Here is a 26,472-nt window from a genome sequence, read left to right on the forward strand (position 1 = left end):
GTGAGATAAAGAATAATAATAAATAGATGTACTATCAATAATACCGTAGAGATGGGCAATTGATGAATGAGTAACCAGCTATGTGAGTTGAACTGATTACCTCAGACAGTAGAAGTGATATTTCAATGTGCTCAGGTTAGAATACTCAAGGCGTTAGATTTACTGGCACGTAAATCGAATGTTTCGGGGCAAAATTACGACACCGCGGCGTCTCCGACCATTTTAAAAGTAGTTCTTGGGACATAATATCATTGGTGTCATGAAGGACATTCGGTCGTAAAACCGGGCCAAGTCCACTCCATAGGTCTCACAAACGTAACAACGTTGGGGTCGGATCGGAGTAAGAGATGGATATCTATAGCCTGTATTCAAGGAGCTATGAAAATTGAAAGTTTGGCTAGGTCTTGCAAGCCAAATACTGTCGAGCTCGGAAAACTACATGGGTTGACTGATTGAGGTCCGATAGAAAGATGAATGTGGTGAAGCTGGTAGAAGAACATGGAAGTAATGTTAGACATGGGTAGGGGTCCCGCGGTCTCAAGTTTAGACACTCTCTCTCTCTCTCTCTCTCTCTCTCTCTCGCTCTCTCTCTCTTAGTCCAACCCTTCGTAAGGGTGTAGTGGCATCACGCGACAATCCTTTTGGTGATCTTCCTCCAGGAGTCTCTGCTTTGGGCATGGTGACTTGCTTGCTGTAAGCTCTTGATCTGGTCCATCCATCGTAACGGCGCACGTCCTCTAGGTCTTCGGCCTTCGACTTTTCCCTCTATGATAAGTATTTCCATTGCCTCCTGCCTTCTGGCAATATGACCAAAATATCCGAGTTGTTTGTGGTTGATAAGTGTCGACAGTCTTGTTCTGATGCCGAGCTGTTGCAGGATCGATTCATTAGTACGGTGTGCTGTCCATGGTATTCGCAGTAATCTCCTATAGCACCACATTTCTAGAGCATCAATCCTGCGGCGATCCGCCGTCTTCATCGTCCAAGTTTCTGCTGCATAGGTCGCGATAGGGAAGATCAGAGTTCGCATGAGGGTGAGCTTTGTCTTGGAAGTGATGGAGGTGTCCTTCCAGATGCGAGTAAGTTTTGCTGTTGAATTTCTCGCAATTGCAATGCGCTTGCGGATCTCAGGTTCACAGTCTCCAGTATTTGTGACAATAGATCCTAGATACTCGAAGCGACTGACAACATCATAATCCGCAATTCTTGTGATGGCAGGTCTGTTGTTATTAAAACGGTCTACAATCATCACTTTGGTCTTTTTATTGTTGATTTCAAGACCATATTCTCTGCTTCGCTCGTCTAGCCTCCGCATGATGGTTTCTAGTTCATGATCATCTGTTGCAATAATCACGGTGTCATCTGCATATCTGAGGTGGTTAATTTTCCTGCCACCAACTGTGATGCCGTCACTCCAGTCCTCGAGGATCTCCCTCATAATATACTCACTGTATACATTAAGTAAGAGGGGGGAAAGAATGCAACCTTGTTGCACACCAGCACAAGTAGAAAAGACGTCTGAGAGGTCGCTATTAACTCTCACTGTCGCAGTGTTCGAAGAGTACAATTGTTGGATCAGGTACACTAAATGTCTTGGCGTCCCCATCTCAGTGAGTATAGCCCAGAGCTTTAACCATTTTACCTTGTCGAAGGCTTTCTTGTAGTCCACGAAGCACAGGAACATCTTGATATTATATTCCCTTGTCTTCTCTATGAGCTGCCGGATGTTTAGGATCTGCTCACGAGTTCCTTTGCCTGGAACAAACCCGGTTTGTTCCTCTGAGATTTGTGGAAGTAAGAAGGTCTTCAGCCTCTCGTTCAGCACCGTGAGCATGATTTTACTTGCATGGGAGATGAGGGCTATCGTTCGATAATTTGCACAGTCAAGTGGAGAACCTTTCTTGAACAGTGGTATGAAGACGGAGTGGCACCACTGGTCCGGCCAATTTCCAGATGTCCATATCTTCTGACATAGCTTGTGCACTAGGTTTACCCCTTTCAGTGGCCTCTTACGACAGGCATGGGGTATCGTACACATATCCTACGCCCCGACCAACGGACAGGTTGCTGCACAGGTACTCTCAGAATGTAACAAAAATTGCACCCATAAGTAATTGAAAGCATAACACCTAAGAAACAACAGCAAGAAGAAAATTCACAAATTATAGTACTATTTAAAAGGCTGTGGTATCTGTCCCTATACGTGTGTGAATTTCTCATCGAACTGTTCTACGTGTTATTACCAAACCACAACAATGAACCAGACAGAGACAGACAAAATGGCGGGTAACTTGTCTCCCAGAAACTGGGACTGGGATTGAAATGAAACGTGTCTACCTGCAGCGCATGATTTTAATGTTAGTGTATGATGCGAACTATCCTTCATAAAATTCTGCTCGCAACCAAACAAATGCCAGCCAAGTTCACTGCGCTCATTTCATTATAGGATTACTAATTCCTTGAACTAAACATGCGGCTAAATATCACGATAAGGATGTCAAGGCAACGAACCGGTAGCCTCCATAATGGTTACAGGCAACAATTACTTCCCTGAGTTTCAACCAGGGCGCTGTAACGAGCTCGTTTAGCAGTCTGTATCATCCATGTCGTTGTGTTTCAATCACAATCCAACGCGCCGTGACCACGATTAAAATTACTCATTCATTGTCGCTAGGCAACCTGTTTTCTGTTATTGACATGCATTAATTCTTCAACGTATCTTTGAATATGTAAAGATCTGTTTTTACTAATTATTTGTATTTGTTTGCATCGTTTCAACCACATATTTATTTAGGCTAATATATACCCGATATTCATTTCAGTATTTTCTTATCTGTTTGTTCCAACGAGGCTGCAAATTAACACTTGGAATTGCGTGTAAGCTTAAGGTTCAATATTTACCGCATATTCATTTCCTTGGCTTATTTATTCTAGTATAGGGCATATTAACATAACATTTTGATGTTTACTGTGATTAAAATATGCCGCAGCCTCCTCGGAAAATGAAATGTGTACGAAATCGACAACGAGAATAAAGAGAAGCACAACAAAGAAGTGAAGCCGAATCCACCCCTGAATGAGAAGCAAGACAACAGCAGAGGAGAGAAGAGAACAAAGAAGAAGAGAAGCGGAACCCACCTCTGAAAGAGAATCAAGACAAATAAAAGACAGAGGAAGACATAAAAGGCGAAGATAAGCATAAAAAATTCTAGAAAGAGAATCCAGGCTACAGCAAGTTAGAACTGCAACAACTACTTCAAGAATGCGCATCTGGAAAACTTTAGAGAACGCAGCATTTTATTACCACCCATCAGCGGATTATGCCTCAAATTCTCTGTCTCTCATAAGACCAATTGTTATAACATGCCAACAATGTGAAGCAAAGAAGTGGAAACGTGAAACCACAGGTATGTGCTGCGGTGGAGGAAAGGTTCAACTGATGCCGTTAATGGATCATCCCGAGCACCTACGTACTTCTCTAATTGGCGAATCCATCGAGGCTAATCATTTCCTGATATCAAACGGTACAACTCATACTTCCATATTACCTATTTCTGCACCACCAAAGAAATTAAAGAGCCAAAATCAATGCCGACTTTCAAAGTTCAGGGCCAAGTATATCATCGTATCGGAATAAAGATCATACATGTCTGCTAGTATATTTTATAGGGGATAGTACACTACAAGCGGAAGAGCGCTGGAGGAATGTACCATAAACGAGAAAAGATATCGTAATTCAGTTGCAGGACATGCTGAATCGTGATAGTTCCTACGTCACTAGCTTAAAATCGGCTATGGAAAAGATGAGTCCTGAAATCAATCTGATTATCTTAGCAGACAAAACCCCTCAAGGTGAATATGAAAGACGATTCAATGCACCGTCGACAACGGAAGTGGCTCTGATAATGGCTAGGGAACATCATGGAGCAAGAGACATAGTTTTAGAACAAAGAAATGGTACAATCAAACGAATTCCCGACACACACCGATCGTACGATGAGCTGCAGTATCCCCTGATTTTCTGGCCGGGTTAAGATGGATATCATTTTCAACAGCGACAAAGAATCCCAACTAAAGGAATGTGCAGGAGAAGATTTCTTCTATGGAGTTCTATGCTTACAGAATTATGATGCACTGATAAAGTTCCAATATTTTACTACGAAGTAGAGGCCTGTTTCAACAGTTTAACGTGGAAGTGTATGCCAAGATTGAACCTGAAAGGCAAAGGTACATTCGACATAACCAGAGGACATTGAGAGTGGAGCAGTATGCGCATTTGAGGGACACCATCGTCGACGATACAAATGTTGCCGACATGACCCAGCTGATCATATTGCCTTCTAGCTCCACCGGTGGTCCCAAGTACATGTACGAGCGTACCTAGGATGCTATGACATACGCACGAAACTACGGTAGACCGGACCTCTTCATCATATTCACGTGTAATCCGAAATTGACAGAGATACAGCTAGAACTTTTCGACGGACAGAAACCCCAGGATCGTCACGACTTCTCGGCAAGAGTCTTTCATCAGAATCACATGGCACTCGTGGGGCTCATCACAAAGGCGAAGATTTTTGGTGACGTTCGCTGCCATATGTATACAATAGAGTAGCAGAAACGCGGACTACCTCATGCACACATTCTGATTTGACTCAGGGGTACCCTATAGTACACAGAGTTGATGACTTCACCAGTGCCGAAATCCCCATTCCAAAAGAAGACCAAGAAGTTTTTAGTACGGTGACGAAGCAGATGGCTCATGGTCTCTGCGGATAAAAATACCCCCTCTCTCCATATATCTGCACGAAGCGATACTCTCGACATTTTCCGAAAGAGACTCAGACCGGGCAGGATGGATATCCAGTGTATCACCGTAGATGCCCATAAGATGGAGGATTTACCGCAAACACCAATGTTCAAGTATCGGAAGTGTCTGTGGACAATACGTGGATTGTTCCATATTATCCTTTGTTGTCAAGAATTTTCAATGCCAATATTAACGTAGTATGTTTTCAAATATGTTAATAAGGGTTCTGGAATGGCCGTGTTTGATATCTTAAGTGGAGGCAACGAACAGAATGAAATTCATCAATATGAAATGGGAAGATACACAGGTAGCAACAAAGTGGTGTGGAGACAACTAGGCTTCCCTATACATCAGCGACAACCCACTAGTTATTCATCTAAGCGTCTATTTAGAGAACGGCCAGAGAGTCTACTTCACAACAGAAAATGCAGCTGAATGGGTTTAAGCACCGCAAGAAACGACACTCACATCTTTCTTTAGACTTCGCATCCAAGATGAGTTTTAGCGTACACTACTCTAAAACAAAGTCCCTAAGTACTGCACATGGAACAGCAGAGACAAGTCTTGGAACCGACATAGACAAGGTGAAGTCGTACCAGATCAAGCAGGGATTAGGTCATGCGATGCCCTCGGCAGGATGTACACCGTCCACCCAAACAACTCTGAATTCTTTAACCTGCGACTACTATTGCACGAAGTAAGAAGTCCAGCATCATTCAACTATTTAACAACAGTTTATGGGAGGGTCTGTGAAAGTTACAAAGAAGCTTGCCAGCTTAGAAGACTTGTGGAAAACGACGATCACTGGAACAAAGCGTTGGAAGAAGCAGCAGCGTCTCGATCCCCTAAGATTATACGAACCTGTTTTCTGTTATGCTACATAGGTACATGCTCCACATCAAGACCGGAGCAGTTATGGATGAACCTGAGGGAGAGCCTCTCTGAAGATATATTGCATCAAGAGCGAGTTCAACAGCAGAATATGGATCTCGACAATGACGACATCTTCAAAAACGTTCTCACCTACATTGAAGATAGAATTATATCACTGGGATAATTGGACCTGAAAAGCTTTGGACTTCCGCGAATGATTACAAACAGAGATACCGCCACCCCGTGTGAAGTAAATACAGAACGAAATTACGACAAAGATTTGCTCACAGCGTACATCGAGGAGAATCAGTCAAAAAGGGTTCCAGATCAGAAAGAAGCACTTAACAAGATTACCCGAGCTGTTTTTGATAGTAGGGGTGGTATATTCTTCTTAGATGCTCCACGTGGTACCGGGAATACCTTTCTGCTAAACTTATTTTGGCAAATGTGTGACAAAGAAACGAGATTTCTCTTGCTGTTGTTTCGTCTGACATATCTACAACATTCTTGACAGGAGGGAGGACAGCTCACTCAGCCTTCAAGTTACCTTTAAATCTTACGAGCACGGAAAATCCTACATGCAACATTTCAAGAAGCACAGGTAAGTCCAAGGTTCTTCTGGATTGCAGGCTCATTGTCTGGAAAGAGTGTACTATACCCCACAAATCCGCATTCGAGGCACTGTATGTCACGTTGAAAGACATCATATGGGACAACGGTAGAATGGGAGGCGTCACTATGGTGTTGGCTGGCGACTTTCGACAGACGCTTCCGGTTATTCCCCGCGGAACAAGGACGGATGACATGCAGGCCTGCATCAAGTCTTCATACATTTGGAACGGAATTGAAAGCCTACGACTCTTAACAAATATATGAGTAGTTCCGAATGGTGACCCTTCTGCCCAGCAGTATGCCGATAATGTACTTCAACTAGGAAATTTAAGAACAGTTCATGGAAGGGTCTGTAAAACTTACAAAGAAGCTTGCCAACTTAGAAGACTTCTGGAAAACTATGCTAAGCATAGGAATAATTCTTAGAACGCAACAACAGCTAAAAGATGCGGTGTTTCCAAATGTGGCACAGCATTTCACCGATCACGCATGGTTGTGCCAAACAGCGATTCCTGCTCCAAGAAATTAAGCTGTCAATGTCATCAATAAGCAACTGTTAACAGAACAATGTGTTGCCGTTCCTACACAGATTGTTGAACACGTTCAGAAGAAAAATGTGAATTTAAACCGCTTCACGCAATATGCTGAAGACTCTGGTAAAACATTCTACGATCAGGAATTCGACCTGTCGGAAAGCGCCGCCAGTATTCCTCGACAGCAGCAAAAGCACTATCATCGCATAAGCCGTAAACATACACATTACTCTATCTGCATATTCTTCATTAGCCTGCGCGTGTACAAGCACAGTTAACGAATGCTTCTCTCTGATACAATCTCAATCCCTCGCACAACTACACTCACAACACAACATGGACATCTGCGCTTTCAACGGGGCAGAAAGACATCCCGAGCAAAGTGGTTGAAAGCAACGCGGTAGGTTGAGATAGAATAAAACATCAAAGTGGTTGGGTGGGTAAGACACATACGTGTGCGCCACTAGCCCAAAAACTTTAAATGTGTTCCTCTCTGAAACCGTTCTGATTAGGGCATACTTCCATATGACGTTTTTGGCTTAAAATGATCGTTCCTGTCGTATCCCTGAATGTTGACCATTCCTTGTGGAACATCTAGTATACTCGAAGTCTGGCTATTACCAATAATTTCAGTACAACTTGGGATGTCTGTAGCTCGTAAACGATTGCCCATCGGCATAATTATATTCATAGTTACGCTCTGAGTTGTATTTTGGTGTACTATCTAATGGACACCAATATTCATTGACTTGGTCCACAACGGGCGACTTGTACGCACTCTGCAGTGTGATGGCAGTAGTGCCAGACCTGTAGCTTAGATCCTTTCCAACAGAACAAAGATGACCAAGGCCGCTGTAGCTCAATTGGTAGAGCAACCGACGCGAAAGCGTGAGTTGGTGGGTTCGAATCCCACTGGCGTCCGGTTGGTCATTTTTATTCTGTGGTTAACATCTCTTCAACACGCACTACATGTACGTAACACGACTTAATATGTTGAAAGTCGATTTCGATTGCAATGCGGTCGTGAATATTCAATATTCATTAACCTTGTATATTAATTTAATTGACTGGGTTTCGGATTACTAATGTTCATCACCCACCATTGAGTTTCCTTAGCATGCTGTCCGTCAACTAATAACCTAACAACCACACTACTCCTCTTCGTACCTTGCCTTCATTCCTGCCACTAAACCAGATTCCCATTCTGCTCTTACTCTAACATACCGCATACCTCTGGGATAGTGTTTTATTTTGAAGTGTTTCCTTATCTTTGCAGCACCTCCATCAGTTAGACCATCGCCTGGTCCCGATTACTTCCCCTCCTCACAGTTCGGTTATTACAAGCGTCACAGTGAGCAGATGACATGGATGGACGCCAAGAATGTATGTGAAAAGGAAGGTACACATTTGCTTATCATCAACTCAGTCGAAGAAGCTTTAGAAGTGTTGCAGTTATTCGGTAGGTGAGTAAAATAGTATGAACATTGGCGACAAAATAGTTATAACGTACCCAGTATCGGGGAAGTCCTTAGCTTTATATAGGTGGGAATAACAATTATTACGCATTCAATGAACGAATTCTTCTCTTCTGGGCCTCTTCTCATTACTTTGGTGGCGGCGTTGTACATGATTTAAGCCTTTTATGACCAGATGACCCTCCTAACACCATTCCTATGTGTAGGGATGTATTCACGATTGTCTGTTCCTATGGTAACTGGTGTTGTGATGCGATTTATGTAAATGAAGACGAGATTAAGATAGACACAAACACAATTTATGAAAAAAGTGACGATTAAGACTGGCAGAAACACACAGCCCTCGAGTAAGCGGAATTAACTAGACGTAATTAAAATTACCAGCCCGTCCGAATATCGAGCTAAGGACCATTTGAATCAAATCCCACTAAACTGATCATTCAAACGAAAAGTTGGATTAGTTAAAGCGTTCATTCAGAAAGAAAAAAATATATTCTACGTTTTACATGATATATTACAACTGTCTTCTTTGCGTATAAGTAGTCCTTTGTAAAGAATGCCTTCCAACTCTTACATCGGATAGAGGACATCCCCATGAAATCATATTTTGGTTATTTATTTGTTTAATGTGCTTCAAATAGGCACAAGATAATGATGTAAGACAACATATACACATCCTATTACATTAGTCTGAATGGAAAAAGGAACAACTTAAAGTTCATTAATTCAAATTGAAGTCCTTATAAAAATAAAGTCAGATATAAACTAATGACAGGCCCACACTTTTCTCCAATATAACAGTAATCGAAAACAGTATTACAAGTGTTCAGTTATTATGCTATAATTTAACAAGGTATTTACTAACAAATGTAAACCTGTACTTTTTATAAACGATTATGGTGGTGGTGGTATTGATGATAATAGATTGTAAATAATTATTCTGATTCTTATTATTACGACTTTAAATGTTAGTGATGTTACGATGATGATGATGATGATGATGATGAGTAGATAGTAAAAAGTAAGCTCGTGGACTCGTCCCGAGGTGTGCAGCTCTATTCGGGCACAACCCCAATGGAGGTAAATTGCATGTATTATTTTAACTTCTTACCAGCCATTCTTGTCTCTCTGGGACTATCGGGAGTCGAACTCAGGCTTTCGTAGACGGCAGACAATAGTGCCAACCGTTATGCTAGGAGACATTATGAGTACATGATATCAACAGAAACAAGGAATCGGAATAAAATTATGAGCTAAATAATGAGAGGTAACAGAGTTGGATTTTAACCTAGAATTGAAAATAATTCATTTATTGGCTTAACTTTTTTTTACTGTGGAAGTGTATAAAGATGCAAATATATACAAAAGGTATTCTTTCTATTTATTCATTCTAAGGATAGTATATTTAGGTCATGATTAAGAATTTGAAACAGGCAAGATGAGTAGAGAGAGCACTCTACGGTAAACATGACTGTTAAATAATTTACAGATAACTAGAAGGATTGGTATGTTTTCTTGTCAAGGACTTACAGCCAATCTGTTTCAACAAATCTTTATAAGAATGGAATTTAGGGTAAATTATTTGTTTTTATGTAAGGTCTCTAAGACGTTTGTTTTGCACCTTTTCGGGTTTGTTTTCATGCACTTCATAGCTGGAATTCAAAATGAGCGATGCATATTCTAGCAGATTACTTACAACGGAGTTGACTGTACAATACGTTTATTGTTTCGAAATTAGTAAATGCATGCGTGGAACTCTTAATGAATCCTCACAATTGGTATCTGCAACTACTTTGTTTATATGGACATAGAACGTCAGTTTACTGTCAAAATGCACCCCTAGATCCCTCATAAAATTCCCTAATGACAAGTTAGTATTCAAAATATTATAAGAGAGTAATATTAATTTTATTCTTAGAAAATATCAAGATATGACATTTATGTTAAAATTAACTTATTCATAATGCTCCAAAGTGATATGGTGTTGTATTTCTGACGAAATCTGCAGTATATCTGTAACAGAATGGTTTTCACAATGTATATATTATCTGCGAGCAACAGTATGTTTAAACATCCTATGTATTTATAAATATTTCATAATAGGAAGAGCAGTGGACCAAGACTTAATCCCTGTGGAAACCAGATTGAATATTATAACAAGAAAAGTCAAGACCTTTGTAAAATGCAACGCGTTGCCTATCAGAGAGATATGAAAATAATATTATTAGGCTATGTCAGACGTCATTATACGCTAATTTATTCAAAATTTTGTCATGATCAACTGTATCTATTGCTCTTCAGAAATCTGAAAACAGTGTCTCCTGCGTCTATAGTTGCCAATGTTCCACGAGTGAGCTCCAGTTGATTTGTCGTCTTCATCAATTCTGGTCTTTCTCCTGGAAGCACTGCCGATGATGTCAACATTTCTTAATTCAGTATAAATATGTATAATGTTCCTTGCATCCCCATACTCTTAAGTAATAAATCGTTACCGAAAGTCATGAGGAAGAAAATACACGGACAGGCGAAATTATGAGGTTAAATCTTGGGAAAATCTGAAATGTTCAATGTTCAGCACAGACGTTTTCTCTATTGTAGATTCTTATTCCTAATATAATATACTATACTATATAGGACCGGAAAGATACGAAACTATAAGGCCGAGATAAAAAAAAAACTTTCTGAATTAACGAGACAGGATATCGGTTCGGTTCTCAGTTAGGCGGTCGAACTTTTTAGGAAAATGACTGACTACTGGGTTTCATTCCAGCCAAACAACAAATTAGTTCATGGGGGTAAATGCGGTCTATCATAGAGCTATCCCGTTCAATAAGGTAAGGTAAGGGTGTACTCTGCCCGAAGGCAGGTCCGAACCTCCGCAGAGGTGTGCCTGAGCCGGAGTTTACGTACGGTAGGGGGGACCGGTTCCTTTCCGCTCCTCCAATCCCTTACCCCCTCCACCAACAGTGCGTGGCAACCCATCCACTTCTTGACCACGTCCAATGTTGCTTAACTTCGGAGATCTCACTGGATCTGGTGTGTCAACACAGCAGGAGACACCTTACCTTCCACTCTTCAAAGGGCCATTGCGCTTTCAGGGTTATGACTTTCCTTGGCTTCATTTTGCCTAATATATCCATTTCATGAATATTACAGTCAGGTAACATCCCTGAAATCAGCTCTGTTAACACACAGTAACAAAAATCATGTTAGAATTAGCGCAATTTTACATAATCTCTACTTCTATTGGCATAATTTATTTTTAAAGGTTAATTCAGGGTCCATGTTTAGGAGTACGATGTGTCTATACTCAAATGCAGTATTTCATAAACTCAGACATAATAATAATAATAATAATAATAATAATAATAATAATAATAATAATAATAATAATAATAATAAGAGTAATTATTTTAGCATGGAGAGTTCGTGAGGTACCTACAGATTGTACCCATCCACGTAAGCAAGGGAACAAGAAGGATTGCAACAACTATCGAGGTATCTCATTGACCACTATACCAGGAAAGATGTTCACTGGCATCTTGGAAGCGAGGGTGCGATCAGTGGTCGACAGTAAGTTGGATGAAAACCAAGGTGGTTTCAGACCACAGGGGGGGGGGGGGGGGGGTTGTCGGGATCAGATGTTCAGCATGCCCCACGTAATTGAAAAATGCTACGAGAGGAATAGGCAGTTACGTTTCGTAGATCTAGAAATGAAATGCCTATTTTCAGACCAACTTTGCTTTGCGGGAGTGAAAGATATCTTATTCATAAATTAGAAGTAACACACATGAAAGTATCAAGAATGATTTCTAGTACAAACACATCGGAACAATGGTAGGAGGGTATTCGGAATGAAGAGATAAAGAAAAAAAACTCGTGTCCTCATCCCGAGGTGGTGCAGCTCTTTTCAGGCACACCCCCATTGGAGGTGAGCTGCATGTGCCATTTGAACCACATACCAGCCCTCCTGCCATTCTCAAATTTCTGGCAGTGCCGGGAATCGAACCCGGGCCCCCGAGGATGGCAGCTAATCACACTAACCATTACGCTACAGAGGCGGACGAAGAGATAAATAATTAGTTAGGAATGAACTGAATGGTCCGCCTCTGTGGTGTAGTGGTTAGCGTGATTAGCTGCCACCCCCGGAGGCCCGGGTTCGATTCCCGGCTCTGCCACGAAATTTGAAAAGTGGTACGAGAGCTGGAACGGGGTCCACTCAGCCTCGGGAGGTCAACTGAGTAGAGGTGGGTTCGATTCCCACCTCAGCCATCCTGGAAGTGGTTTTCCGTGGTTTCCCACTTCTCCTCCAGGCGAATGCCGGGATGGTACCTAACTTAAGGCCACGGCCGCTTCCTTCCCTCTTCCTTGCCTATCCCTTCCAATCTTCCCATCAATCCACAAGGCCGCTGTTCAGCATAGCAGGTGAGGCCGCCTGGGCGAGGTACTGGTCATACTCCCCAGTTGTATCCCCCGACCAAGAGTCTGAAGCTCCAGGACACTGCGCCTTGAGGCGGTAGAGGTGGGATCCCTCGCTAAGTCCGAGGGAAAAACCGAACCTGGAGGGTAAACAGATGATGATGATGATGATGAACTCAATGTATTAAGTTGTGCGCGTAAACTGGCTTCGGTGCTGGGGTCATGTGGGACGAATGGAGGAGGATAGATTACCTAGGAGAATAATGGACTCTGTTTTATAGGGTAAGAGATGTAGAGGAAGACCAAGCCGACGATTGTTAGACTCAGTTTCTACATATTAAAAGATGAGAGGTATAGAACTAAACGAGGCAAGGGAACTGGCATAACAGTATGTAATGTCTCTAAGTCTGTAATATGGTTTTCCGTGGTTTCCCATTTTCACACCAGGCAAATGCTGGGTCTGTACCTTAATTAAGGCCACGGCCGCTTCCTTCCCATTCCTAGGCCTTTCCCATCCCATCGTCGCCATAACACCTATCTGTCTCGGTGCGACGTAAAGCAAAATCGCATAAAAGGTCTGTAATAATAATAATAATAATAATAATAATAATAATAATAATAATAACAGTATGAAGGCTTTCACGGCCGGTATCAATATAATAAAAATTTCTTCCAGAATCTATAATAAATACCATGAACAGATACTTCATTACTTTTTAGCAAAATATTCTGTGCATGAGTACATATTTAACAACACATTATTTTGTTATAGGTCCATCTTCAATAAGCCACGGTCGGAATGGGATAGAGAAGCATGGGTTGGTATCATTGACATGAAAGAAGAAGGCAATTTCGAAACAGTTTTCGGTAAGATTTTACAACATTTAGTTCATTCAATACTTGTTTACCTCATTGACCTTAAAAGTGCAACTTATCTCTAAATAAAGCTGCCTTGGTGATCAATGGTAGTGTCTTACGTTCTTTTTTTTACGATTTGCTTAACGTCGCACCGACACAGATAGGTCTTATGGGGACGATGGGACAGGAAAGGTCAAGGAGTGGAAAGGAAGTGGACGAGGTCTTAATTAAAGTACATCCCAAATATTTTCCTGGTTTGCAAATTGGAAACCACAGAAAACCACCTCCAGTGTTGTCGACAGTGGGGATCGAACCCACTATCTCCCAGATGCACGCTCACACCTGCCCGGTCGTCTGACTAATAATCCCAAGTTCGCGAGTATGATGCTGACTAATTTATACATTTTTGAATGTCGGTCGGATATTTTGGTAGTCTGTATAATTGTTGTTGGCATGTTTACAATCTCTCGTAGCACACCCCTGTCACCACACAAAATTAAATAAACTCATAAATAGGAACTTCCCTGTAGAATTCCACTTCGTTGTTAGACTGCAGCATAATAGGAACGCCGAATTTGAAGGCAGGCCGCATACATGGGGTAACTTCAGAAGATGTTCCACTCGGTAGCTTAGGCAATGCGATTTATTCTTACTACAGAGTAAAACAATTAAATAATAATAATAATAATAATAAAGATTAAAGATGTACCTATAACAAAAGAAGGGGATGTTAATAAATAGTATTAACAACAATAACATAGCATCTGGTTGAATTTGTGGCTGGACGGCACCACAGTGATTTAAGTATCTAGTGTATATAGACGTGTAAATACAGCCATGGGATTGTGCTGTCATGACAATTGCTCGAAGTAGCGAACTCTCGATCCATATGTTGTCGCATTAGGACACCAAGATGCACTTAGTATGTAGCCGAGTAGGCAACTGTAGTCTTGATATCCCACGACATGCCACCATCACTGGAGTCTGAACCCTGCTAGTAAGACTGCTGTATGTTTCTAGAGACATGTTATTACTCTCTATGCACGCACATGGCGAGGAAATGCAATTCTACAGCAGAATATTGGCTTTCTGTACAACCTTCTTTGCTGCTCCCCTATGATGAGACTACAGAACAGGACAGATCAGTGCTAGTGGCTCGGCCATTTTTGGCAGCTAGTTCTGCACTCGGGAGATGGGTGGGATCGAATAACCGGTCGGCCATCCTAGAAATGATTTTAAGTGGTTTTCCATTTCAACTGGACGAAAAGTCTGGGAGAGTATCTTTCTCAGGACCAGGGCCGTATACTTCCCATTCCAAGCTTGTACTATTACACCTACACCTATATACAGCACCCTGACACAGCGGTACGTATAACTCAGGCCCATGGTGAGTTCCTTAATATAAGCCGCAGACCTGGCGAGCCAAATGTATCTTTGGACATTCCCGGTGCTAAAGTATGGAACTGGTGCACGTGACACATTGCTAAGGTACACCTATATCAACGTCATTGACCTCTCATGATTTGTGCATTGTGAACACGCCGAGTTGACCGAATATGTCGTTAAAGAAATGTATTGTATGATTCTCTCATTTAAATACGTGTTAAGTAGCTAAATAGAATAATCTAAAGTAAGTAAGAACAAATAAACAAAACTTACAAAGGGTAGCTTAAGATACTTTCAATTTAATTTATTCTGGGATAATTTACGACAGGCAATTTAAATGAGCTAAAAGATTGCCAATAGGGAAAATATTCCTTTGCCTTGAAATAGTAGACCTAAATTATTAGTTGTAACGTTTCGTTTCCAACAACAAACCGAATCGGGTATTCATTTCGAGAAGTACCGAGCTCGATAGCTGAAGTCGTTTAAGTGCGGCCAGTATCCAGTAATCGGGAGATAGTGAGTTCGAACCCCACTGTCGGCAGCCCTGAAGATGGTTTTCCGTGGTCTCCCATTTTCACACCAGGCAAATGCCGGGGCTGTACCTTAATTAAGGCCACGGCTGATTCCTTCCACTTCCTAGACCTTTCCTATCCCATGGTCGCCATAAGACATATCTGTGTCGGTGCGACGTAAAACAAATAGAAAAAAAAATCGAGAAGTGATCATACAGTATAAATCTAAGAGTGGGGCCTGTCGTAGAAAGAAACTGGTAGACAAGGGGCACTTTTGTAATGTGGTATTACAGGAGTGCTATGCTGAAGCTGAAATACAAGAGTTCTGTACACGTTACAGTTTTACTTCTTGTTCATACAGTACGTCGTTTGAATATCACCCACTTACCCTTACACTGATGTAGATTAAATGAATAGTATTTACATCTGCATGATCACTAGAGGCAACTTAACATTTTTCCAATTTAAAACAATTCAATTGAACTTCATTCTCCACAGGACTTCCTCTCAAAGATACTGGATACGAGATGTGGGGACCAGGAGAGCCAAACAACCACAACGAAGAAGACTGTATCGCAATTTTGAGGAATGGATTATACAACGATAGAAAATGTGATGGAATACTGGACTTCATTTGCGAGCTTGAATACTGAAGAGCAGAGGCCACGTTCACATGTAAATGCCACTCGAGTAGCAAAACGTCCACGGCAGTCCTACTCGTGAATTCAAGTGTTCAGTGACTCAGACCCTTTTTAAAACAAGGAAATTTTTATTCAATGCGTCATTGCCAATTTTTATATATCACCAGTCAACTGACTGTCCACATTTAAAATACCTTAAGGTGTTTTAAAATTTCCATATTTCTATGTCCGCAAATCAATATATCGTATTATAATAAATATAAAATTAGTATTATGATTTATATTACATATCTTTAGAGTTTATTACAGTCATTCGGAAAACAGATAAGAGAGATAAATGATATATATTTTAAATTTGCACGCAGAGGCATACTTACTGATGAATACACTGAGTTAGCAAATGTCATGGGATAGTCACCTAATAGCGTGTGGAGCCTCCTCCGGCCCTGCGAACTGCAGTGAGACGCCGTGGAAGTGAGTCGACAAGTCCCTGGTAGTCCTCTGGACGCAGCTGACGCCAAATCGTTTGCAGAGCGGCCGTCAATGCTGGTCTGTCCGTGGGTGCATGATCCGTGGCACGGAGCCTGCGTTCCAGGACATCTCAGATATGCCCGATAGGGTTCATATCGGGGCTCCTGGGTGGCCATGGCAGTCGTTGGATCTCCGCTGCATGTTCCTGGAACTATTCCCGGGCGACGTGGGAGCGATGTGGCGGCGCGTTATCGTCTTGAAACACCGCAGAACCGTCTGGGCGCTGGAAGGCCAAAACTGGGTGGAGATGGTCTCCGAGCAGCTCAACATACCGCGTACCATTCAAAGACTCTTGCAGAACAACTAGGGGGCCCATTCCATACCAGAAAAATGCACCCCAGACCATAACAGAGACACCAGCGCCCTGGACCACACCTTCGAGGCAGGCGGGATCCATCGCTTCATGTGGTCTGCGCCATACACGGTGCCTCCCATCGGCATGGTGCAGTTGAAATCGTGATTCGTTCGACCATATCACGTTACGCCATTGTTCCAGTGTCCATCCCTGATGACTGGCGACAAATGCGTGTGCTTCGCCGGCTCCCACACCCCATAGAACCCATGTTCCTACGGATTGTCCACTGGGAGACGTATCTAGCACGGTCTTTGTTGAATTGAGCCGTGATTTGTTGCACGGTTGTCCATCTGTTACTATTGACAATCCGTCTCAGTTGTCGCCGGTCACGGTCATCGAGTGTGGCTGAACGGCTGGTCGTTCGTCTGCTGTGGACGGTGACACCCGCATTCAACCATTCACCATACACCCTGGACACGGTTAATCGTGTGAAGCCGAATTCCAGCACCACTTCCGAAATCGCACTTCCCGTCCATCGGGCACCGACCACTATATCCCATTCGAACTGTGTCAGTTCTCGACGACGTTCCATGTTACACCTGTCACATGCACAACCACTGCTCACAAGGTCTCCTATACAACTGCCGCTGGCACAGGGGGCGTGTGGTGTGCAGTCAACACACCTGCGCATCAGTGCTCCGCTATCCCATGACATTTGCTCAGTCAGTGTACTTTCGTTGAAGATCCATTCAAGTTTTCATGTTGTGAAAATCTCCGTTATCATAGCTTGCACGGTAGATTATACGAGACAACAATATTGGACATTGCACTTTTCCAAAATAATTTTTTAAAATGGTTATACACAATGTTCCTACAAAACTACTATTAACGGAGATATTTGACAATACTACTTTGACACCACGCCCCCACCCAAACTGCTACTCCACTGTAAATTAATCAAACAATATATAAGACATAGGCCAACCTTGCTATCCCTTAAATAAATTATGTCAATCTGTTTCCCCACAAAGTCTAAACAAACTAATAAAGATAAAAATTGAACTAAATCTATTTTCTACTTTTGAATTGTTAAGTTTGGGACTAAAATGTGAGGTGTACAAATATATTTCATTAGTGTAGCTATGCACGAATTAACAAGAAAGGAAATGTGGAATCTAGAGGAGCCTAAATTGTAGGACTTCATCTCGTCATAATCCAATCCTTCATCAGATAACCATACTGATTTAATCATCTATTGTGTAGTTACCATGCCATTCTGATAATTTTATGAAATAATTTGTCAATGTTCCAAAAATTAATGCATGGATAGTTTTAATCTATGTATCTTTTGCACTCTGAGCTGATCAAATACATTCTTCCTGCTCCTGTAAAATCCTAGACCTAATTTACTGTTATATAATATGAGATGTAATACCGATAAATATAATTTTAATACTCTAAAAATAACGATTTTTCCTTGATCTATCCTCCTTAATTCATCCACTCAGGTACATTCAGAGTAAAAAAGAGTGCAAAAATGTTCCCCTTCATGATGACAAAAGTGACGGTAAGTTCATCACAGCTACAACAAAAAATAGTACGATATGCTGGGTAACGCATTATGACTGCCTGCTCTGAAGATGACAGCAAGTAACGCAGAGTTTGAGATTTTGCAGACGTTTCAGGAAGTAAACGTTGTCTGTATCACAGTAACAAGATGGACAAAATGTCACACTTCTTGGAATACTGCTTTTACCGAGCTCGATAGCTACAGTCGCTTAAATGCGGCCAGTATCCAGTAATCGGGAGATAGTGGGTTCGATCCCCACTGTCGGCAGCCCTGAAGATGGTTTTCCGTGGTTTCCCATTTTCACACCAGTTAAATGCTGGGTCTGTACCTTAATTAAGGCCACGGCCGCTTCCTTCCAATTCCTAGGCCTGTCCTATCCCATCGTTGCCATAACACTTATCTGTGTCAGTGCGACGTAAAGAAAAATAGCAACAAAAAGGAATACTGCTTTTTATGCGCTTACTTCTTTTCTGGGTACGAAGTCATCGTTACATTTCAAGTTTCTAATGTTTCCCTATACGGGCAGCTCGACCATTTGCTGAAAGTTCTGTAGATCGGCAAGGGTACATGAGCAGGCAAGGTTGTTGCAGACCAGGATATTCTCGACCTTCAGACTGAAGCAAGCAGTTCAAATGTTATGTGACTGTCGATATTATGGTCATAGCCTGAAGAATCCGAACCACTAGAATGTAACTTTTCATTTCAACAATAATACATGCATTGACGCGAACACTTCAGTGAGAAGCCATTGACTATATCACTCAATTATGACGTCGAATTCCTTATGAATAATCCCTCAGGATGAAATTCGGCACCTGCGTAGACAAAAGGCAAACAAAAAAGATATAAAGGATGCACGAACGCTTATGTTGTTAAGACCTAGCGATTACAGTGAACTACAGGGCTACTCATATAACCTAAGACTAAATGCATGGTACTTGTACGCTGCGCTATGGCAGCTTCCCCAGCCGAAACTACGTCGCGCGCGGCCGCCCAGCTTTTTTTTTTTTTTTTTTGCTAGGGGCTTTACGTCGCACCGACACAGATAGGTCTTATGGCGACGATGGGACAGGAAAGGCCTAGGAGTTGGAAGGAAGCGGCCGTGGCCTTAATTAAAGTACAGCCCCAGCATTTGCCTGGTGTGAAAATGGGAAACCACGGAAAACCATTTTCAGGGCTGCCGATAGTGGGATTCGAACCTACTATCTCCCGGATGCAAGCTCACAGCCGCGCGCCTCTACGCGCACGGCCAACTCGCCCGGTCCGCCCAGCTTTAAGCGTGTGTACAACCTTATGTGAAATCTTACATTATAAAAGATGCTGGAATTGTCGTCCTTCCTGGGTTATACAGGCATCGTATCTGGTATCCACATTCTAGCTGACACAAGTGAGTTCTGCCACTGATTTCTGATTACATTCGTAATGCTTTCTTTCAGTTCCTGCAATGGGAGAGAATTTGTTCGATACGCTTTTTATTTCAGTTTACCCCACAGTAAAAATCACACACTGTTAGATCTAGAGAACGAGTGGGAAATGGACCAGCACTGATCATCCTGTCTGTAAATACTTCCGAGATTGTAAGAAGGGATTCTTCTTCTGTATGAGTAGGGGCTGAATCTTGTTCCGTTAACTGATGAAGAACGGCGTGAAAATGTCATCTTGGTACCTCTCTGCATGTACTGTCGTCTAGAAAAAACTAGGCTCAATTATTCGTCTTGCACTAACAGCACACCAAACACCAATCTTCCTATCCATGAACACCATTAGGAATTTCTGCAGACCAATAGCGAGAGTTATGACTATTCACATGACCATTAAGATGAAACCAGAACTTTTACATATGAAATACGGCGTTGTATTGATAACTCTCTCACCGTGAAAACAGCTAATATTCAGACTGGTGACTGATGTTTGTCCGGTTGAACACGTGCAGGCGTCTCCCATACTGGGGCTTACGTATCGCACAGTAAAAACGCCGCTTCGACGATCTTAGTTTATATGAGATACCCTGTATGTGCTCTAGTATGGGCTAGAACAAATTTGTTACTTTCATTGTCCTGTTTAAGTCTCATGCTTCGCTTTGACAACATAAAAGTGATGCTAGTAATGCCATTCCGTAATACAGTCAGTCCCTGTTATCAACGGTGTGAAAATAATGCTCATAGGATCAACTGGTGAGTTGATTTTAGATGCATGGTAGACTGATATGTTATAGCAACTTCTAGATCATCGAGGAAAGTAACGGGAAACTCCTCCCCTCCCCATTATATTAGAACGCCTCTTCAGTGACACCTACGACACCTATGACAGCTGATGGCGGAGCTGCTGAGGATCTAACCAGCCTCCGGGCTGAGAACTCGACATAGAATACATACAGGATACATGTTCATGGTTTGGCGGTGAAAGGATCAAAGCCTCCAAAGACCAATTTGGAAGATATGTAATCAATCCCCACCGTTTGATATGAATCGGGCGGCAGTCAACTCAGTGACGTGAGTGAAAACGAGAATCGGAAACAGGAATCGATCGTCCCATTTTACCATCAACAATACGGATTTAGTACCATTGAGTTTTATTCCCAATGGTAAGAGCTAGAGATTGAACACAAGTTGTTTGTGCTTCAGTCAACCACGATTGGTCACGGAAGATCTGCGATTTTTAATCTTACAAGAACTAGTTTTAATGTACACAATATTTATACAGAAACATATGAATATATTCTAATAATGGGAAAATAAAGCGGAGGATCTTTCTACATGAGACGGCATATTCTGCAACTTTACGTCTTCTTTGTCTGCAGTGTGTCGGATGGGACCAGCACCTTGTCTGCATATACACACGTCTGAACACAACGTGTCATAGCGATTACCGCACAACCAGTATGACTGCTTAAACGTGCAGCTTCGTGCATTCTCTATGTGGTGATATTTCACTCAAGTACCATGTCGTGACATAACTCTCTGCCTTGACTTTCCAGCCTTGTCCACTGTCCTCTTATGAAATGTGCGTTGATAATGTTTACTACTCCATTTATCACGTGTTGCAGTGACATTTCACATTTATATGTGTGCTTTTATATATTGTTACGAATAAAACAGAGTCTGCTTTATTACGCTAATTTATTCCAGGATGACCCAATAAATGCACACACATACAATTCTAATCAACTAAGAATGACCACACTTGCTAATTACAATCTATTTACAAGTCTCTCTTCTGCACACACACCAGGGTGTCCCGGCTGGTTATAATTACCTGGGGATGGCTATAATCCTTACTTTCACTTCCCCAGTCCAGTCACCAGCTGTGTGTAGACCGCTGGATTTGAACCCGGCGAACACAGGGCTACGGGCTACACAACACACGATGACTATTCCTTGGTTCTATTCCACAGACAGACCACATGAAGTGAACAACTGAACAGTTCAACAGTGTTCAACAGCAGGTCGATACTCACAACAGCGAATATTAACACAGGTCTATTTATTCTCACACACGATAGCGCCTTCCCTCGCTGACTCACGACGATCTTCAGTCCACAGAAATACACAAACACAGAGTACTCTCAGGTTGTACACAGTCTTTCATTCCGTCGTCGCCTTCTTACTGGATTCTCCGACACCACAACACCAGTTCCTCATTCAGACCTCGGTGGGACATTAGCGACAGCCAACAGCTCTGTCGCCCTTAGCCCAGCCTCCATACCCAAACACACTGGTTCCACCACGGAGTCCAGTAATGACTCCGAGCCTAGCACCAACAGTTGCTCCACCACGGAGCCCAACCGTCACTAACTGTACGCGGCTAGCCTCCCTTTTTAAAGCTCGTGCGATGTGAACCCGAACATTCGCAAAGTGGCTAAAGGCGGAACATTCCCGTTGAATCTCCAAGAAACTCATATGTAAGCCAACCGATGAAAAACAATACATGGAAAAGCCGGCTCCACCACACAAGCCAGCTGGGAGATGCCCGGTCGTGTGAGTCACTAGCCCCTTCCTGGAAAGAAACAAAAGGGCTATCACGGGACTGGCACGTCGCACCGACACGGATGGGTCTTTAGGTGACGATGGGACAGGAAAGGGCTAGGAGTGGGAAGAAAGTTACCCGAACATTCACGACGTGGCTGGAGGCGGAACATTCCCGTTGAATCTCCAAAAACTCACAGTTAAACCAGCCGACGAAAACAATACACGAGAAGGCCGGTCCCACCTCACAAGCCGTCTGGGAGATCCCCGGTCCTGGGTAAAGACCCAACATTTGCCTGGTGTGAAAATGGGAAACTACGGAAAACTAACTTCAGGGCTGCCGACTGTGGAGTTCGAACTAACAATCTCCTGAATGCAAGCTGACAGCTACGTGATCCAAACCGATCGGCCACTTGCTCGGTTTATCGCAATCTTCATGACAATCATTGTACTTTATGAACTATAAATACCAGTAGTTTTTATAGTCATACACGTTATAGTTAAAACAGTCCTATTGAGTTATATGTAAGTTACGGAAAATTTACGGACATAATAAACACAATAATATAAAAGATCAGTTATCAATTTTTCCATAAACCTTTTCGTTTATCGCCAGGGGTAACTGGTTCATATCTCTAACGTCCTGGTACGTAGTGCACTGGATTCGCAACAGAACGTTAGCGGTGAAGAATATTAATATTAGCATTCAAAATTCCCAGAGAAAATTCATGGGGTATGCAGAAATTATCAGAATCTCTTGTAGCAAACGGAGTAAGGACATGAACGCGTAAGGAACGCACGACATCAGCTGTTTACGTATATTCTGCAGCTGGCAAGCAATACAGCAGTGTGCATTTCGTGACTCAACACATATAGGGGACGGGAGTGGACAAGCGGGGCATCGAGAAAGATAAATTTAAAGCACCGTTTCCTGTAAGTTTTCGCAATTGTGCCTGCGCCGCGTGAAACACACTACAAGAATGAATAAAAATATTAATGTTCACAGTATATACGACACAAACAATTAACAGAATTCAGTTATCACTAAATATATCTCCTCAATGGCCTGAGGACTCTAAAGTCGAGCTGGGAAGGCCCAGCCTGTTACGTCAGGAAATCTAAATAACGTAAAGAAGATATTTTGGCGTGAATAGTGGTGTACATTTCTGATTAACACCTATCAAAACACAATCATAACGTAGGGATCTTCCTCTATCCTCTGTTCAAAACCGCCTTCAATACCTCTCAATACCACAGGACGTGCTCGCAATGTTTACTTTTATTATATAACTTAAGGTATGTGAATATGTCATTTCAGTAATTATTTTGTAGTGTGGCGAACTTTGACATGCGCGAAATGTACTGTGTTTACCGACATGCTTTATAAAACCAATGCACTGTGCTCACCCGAAACCGCCAGGAGTTTTACTACTAGTATGTGCCTTTCCTTCTCACGTTATCACGTCAAAACTGTCCGGTTCCATGGCTAAATTGTTTGTGTGCTTGGCCTTTGGTTTCAAGGGTTCCGGGTCCAATTCCCGGCAGCGTACAGGATTTTAACCATCATTGGTTAATTCCGCTTGCACGGGGCTCGGTGTATGTGTCGTCTTCATCATCACTTCATCCTCATCACGACGCGCAGGTTGCCTGCTTCCGTCAAATCAAAAGACCTGCACCTAGTGTGCCGAACATGTCCTCGGACATTCCCGGCACTAAAACCATGTATGTTCAGCTCTCAGCCCTAAGGCTGCTTGGATCCTCAACAGCTCTGCCATCAGCTGTCATAGGTGGCCTAGGCATCACTGAAGGGGCGTACTAGGGAATTGAGGGGTGAGGTAGTTTCTCGTTGCTTTCCTCGCCGAGCCAGAAGATGCTATTGCATATCAGTTTGCCAAGCCCACTGAAATGCATGCATCAACTGACCCTACTAGGACTCTGGAGGCCTACAACAATGTGCGAAGGATGAATCGGAGCATCCTGAGACCTGCCTTAAGCAAGCAAGATGCAAAATTAAGCACAAAAACAGGAAACCTCAAAACTTTAATAAATTTTATAAAGGAAACAATATTTTGATAGCAGCTCTTCAAGAAACAAAATTTACTAATGAACATCACTTTGATTCAGAAGGATTCAGAATATTCAAGGGAAAGCCCGGAAAAAGGGTAATGAAGAATGTACCATAATTTGAAACAGGGTTCGTTGTAAACCAAAAAGATTAAATTCAATACTAGAATTTAATTTCATTAACGAAAGACTTTGAACACTAACCTTTAAATCAATAAATAAAGTTTACACTATTGTAAATACACATTCACAAACAAATGAGAAAAGCAGAACGCAGAAGGAACAAACTGAAATATTTTGGCAAGAACTCTCAAAACTCTGGATAAAATTCCATCCAAAAATACAATAATTTTACTTGGAGATTTTAATGCTCAAGTCCGCAAAGAACATCACCATCGATCCGTACTAGGCAAATTCCCTGCACAAAAAAAGAACTAACACAAATGGAGAATGACTCATTAGTCTATGCAGAGAGCATGACATAGTCCTAAAATCTACATTCTTCAAAAACGTCCTAAGAAACACTACATGGGTATCTCCAAATCCAATCTGTGGTGAGAAAGAACTTGACCATGTTGCTATAAGCAGGCAGTCTGCACCGGAGATACTTAATGTAAAAGTTGCTAAGACTGCAGGTTTGGATTCAGACCACTATCTATCGTTAAATTCCAAATTAGGCCAATATATAGAAGAAACAGTCAATATAAACTCCACAAATTTCGGCACACAAAACCTTCAAAACTAGCTTAAAAAAATACACTCCACCAAGTTTAGTTTTCACAGACCCGAAAACTCAGAAAACGGCATGTAATAACGCTGAGAATTGCAGAATACTTTGAAGAACTATATGACTGTGATGCACCAAAAGAGAAATTTAATTTTTTATAACACAATCCCAATACCACCGGACTCAAATCCACCAACAACAGAAGAAATAAAAGAAATCATAAAAGAACTTACAAACAACAAAGCATCTGGAGAAGACAATATCATTGCTGAATTATGGAAATACTCTTGTGACAATATGGTACTGTGTTTAACGGAAATCATCAAAATATTTGGGAAACAAACCATTTACCATCAGAATGGACATCTGCACTAATACATCCGCTACATAAAAAGGGAAGAACACAGATCCTAACAACTATAGGGGAATCTCCCAAGATCCTGTCCAAGGCGCTTTTAAAAAGAGCAGAAGAAATACTCGACCCACAACTAGGAGAGTATCAAGCAGGATTTAGGAAGGGAAAGTCATGTGCCGAACAGATATTAAGCTCAAACAACATAATAGAAATGAGGAAAATCAGGAAAGTGAAATATGTAGTTACTTTTGTCGATTTTAAGAAAGCCTACGATTCAATTGACAGAAATGCACTAATCGACATTATAAAGGAATTAGGACTCGATAATTAAACATACATACATACATTATCATTATAGACTGTTATGCCTTACAGCGTTCAGTCTGCAAGCCTCTGTGAATTTACTATACGTCGCCACAATCCTCGATTTGCAACTAGTATTGTAGCCCCATTTAGTTCTATACCTCTTATCTTTAAATCGTTAGAAACCGAATCTAACCATCGTCGTCTTGGTCAACCTCTACTTCTCTTACCCTCCATAGCAGAGTCCATTATTCTCCTAGGTAACCTATCCTCCTCCATTCGCCTCACATGACCCCAGCACCGAAGCCGGTTTATGCGTACAGCTTCATCCATCGAGTTCATTCCTAAATTAGCCTTTATCTCCTCATTCCGAGTACCCTCCTTCCATTGTTCCACCTGTTTATACCAGCAATCATTCTTGCTACTTTCATGTCTGTTACTTCTAACTTATGAATAAGATATCCTGAGTCCACCCAGCTTTCGCTCCCGTAAAGCAAAGTTGGTCTGAAAACAGACCGATGTAAAGATAGTTTCGTCTGGGAG

General features: G+C 41.9%; 1 protein-coding gene across 1 annotated transcript in view; it reads left to right on the forward strand.

Annotated features, from left to right (window-relative positions):
* LOC136876218 (E-selectin) overlaps nt 1–26,472 on the forward strand; it is a 154,725-nt gene that overhangs the window by 19,571 nt on the left and 108,682 nt on the right. Inside the window, exon 3 of the mRNA XM_067149979.2 lies at nt 8,105–8,291. Within this exon, the coding sequence (XP_067006080.2) occupies nt 8,105–8,291 (187 nt within the window). The remainder of the gene's footprint in view (nt 1–8,104; nt 8,292–26,472) is intronic.

The sequence above is a fragment of the Anabrus simplex genome, chromosome 6 (assembly GCF_040414725.1).
Source record: "Anabrus simplex isolate iqAnaSimp1 chromosome 6, ASM4041472v1, whole genome shotgun sequence".
Lineage (NCBI taxonomy): Eukaryota > Metazoa > Arthropoda > Insecta > Orthoptera > Tettigoniidae > Anabrus > Anabrus simplex.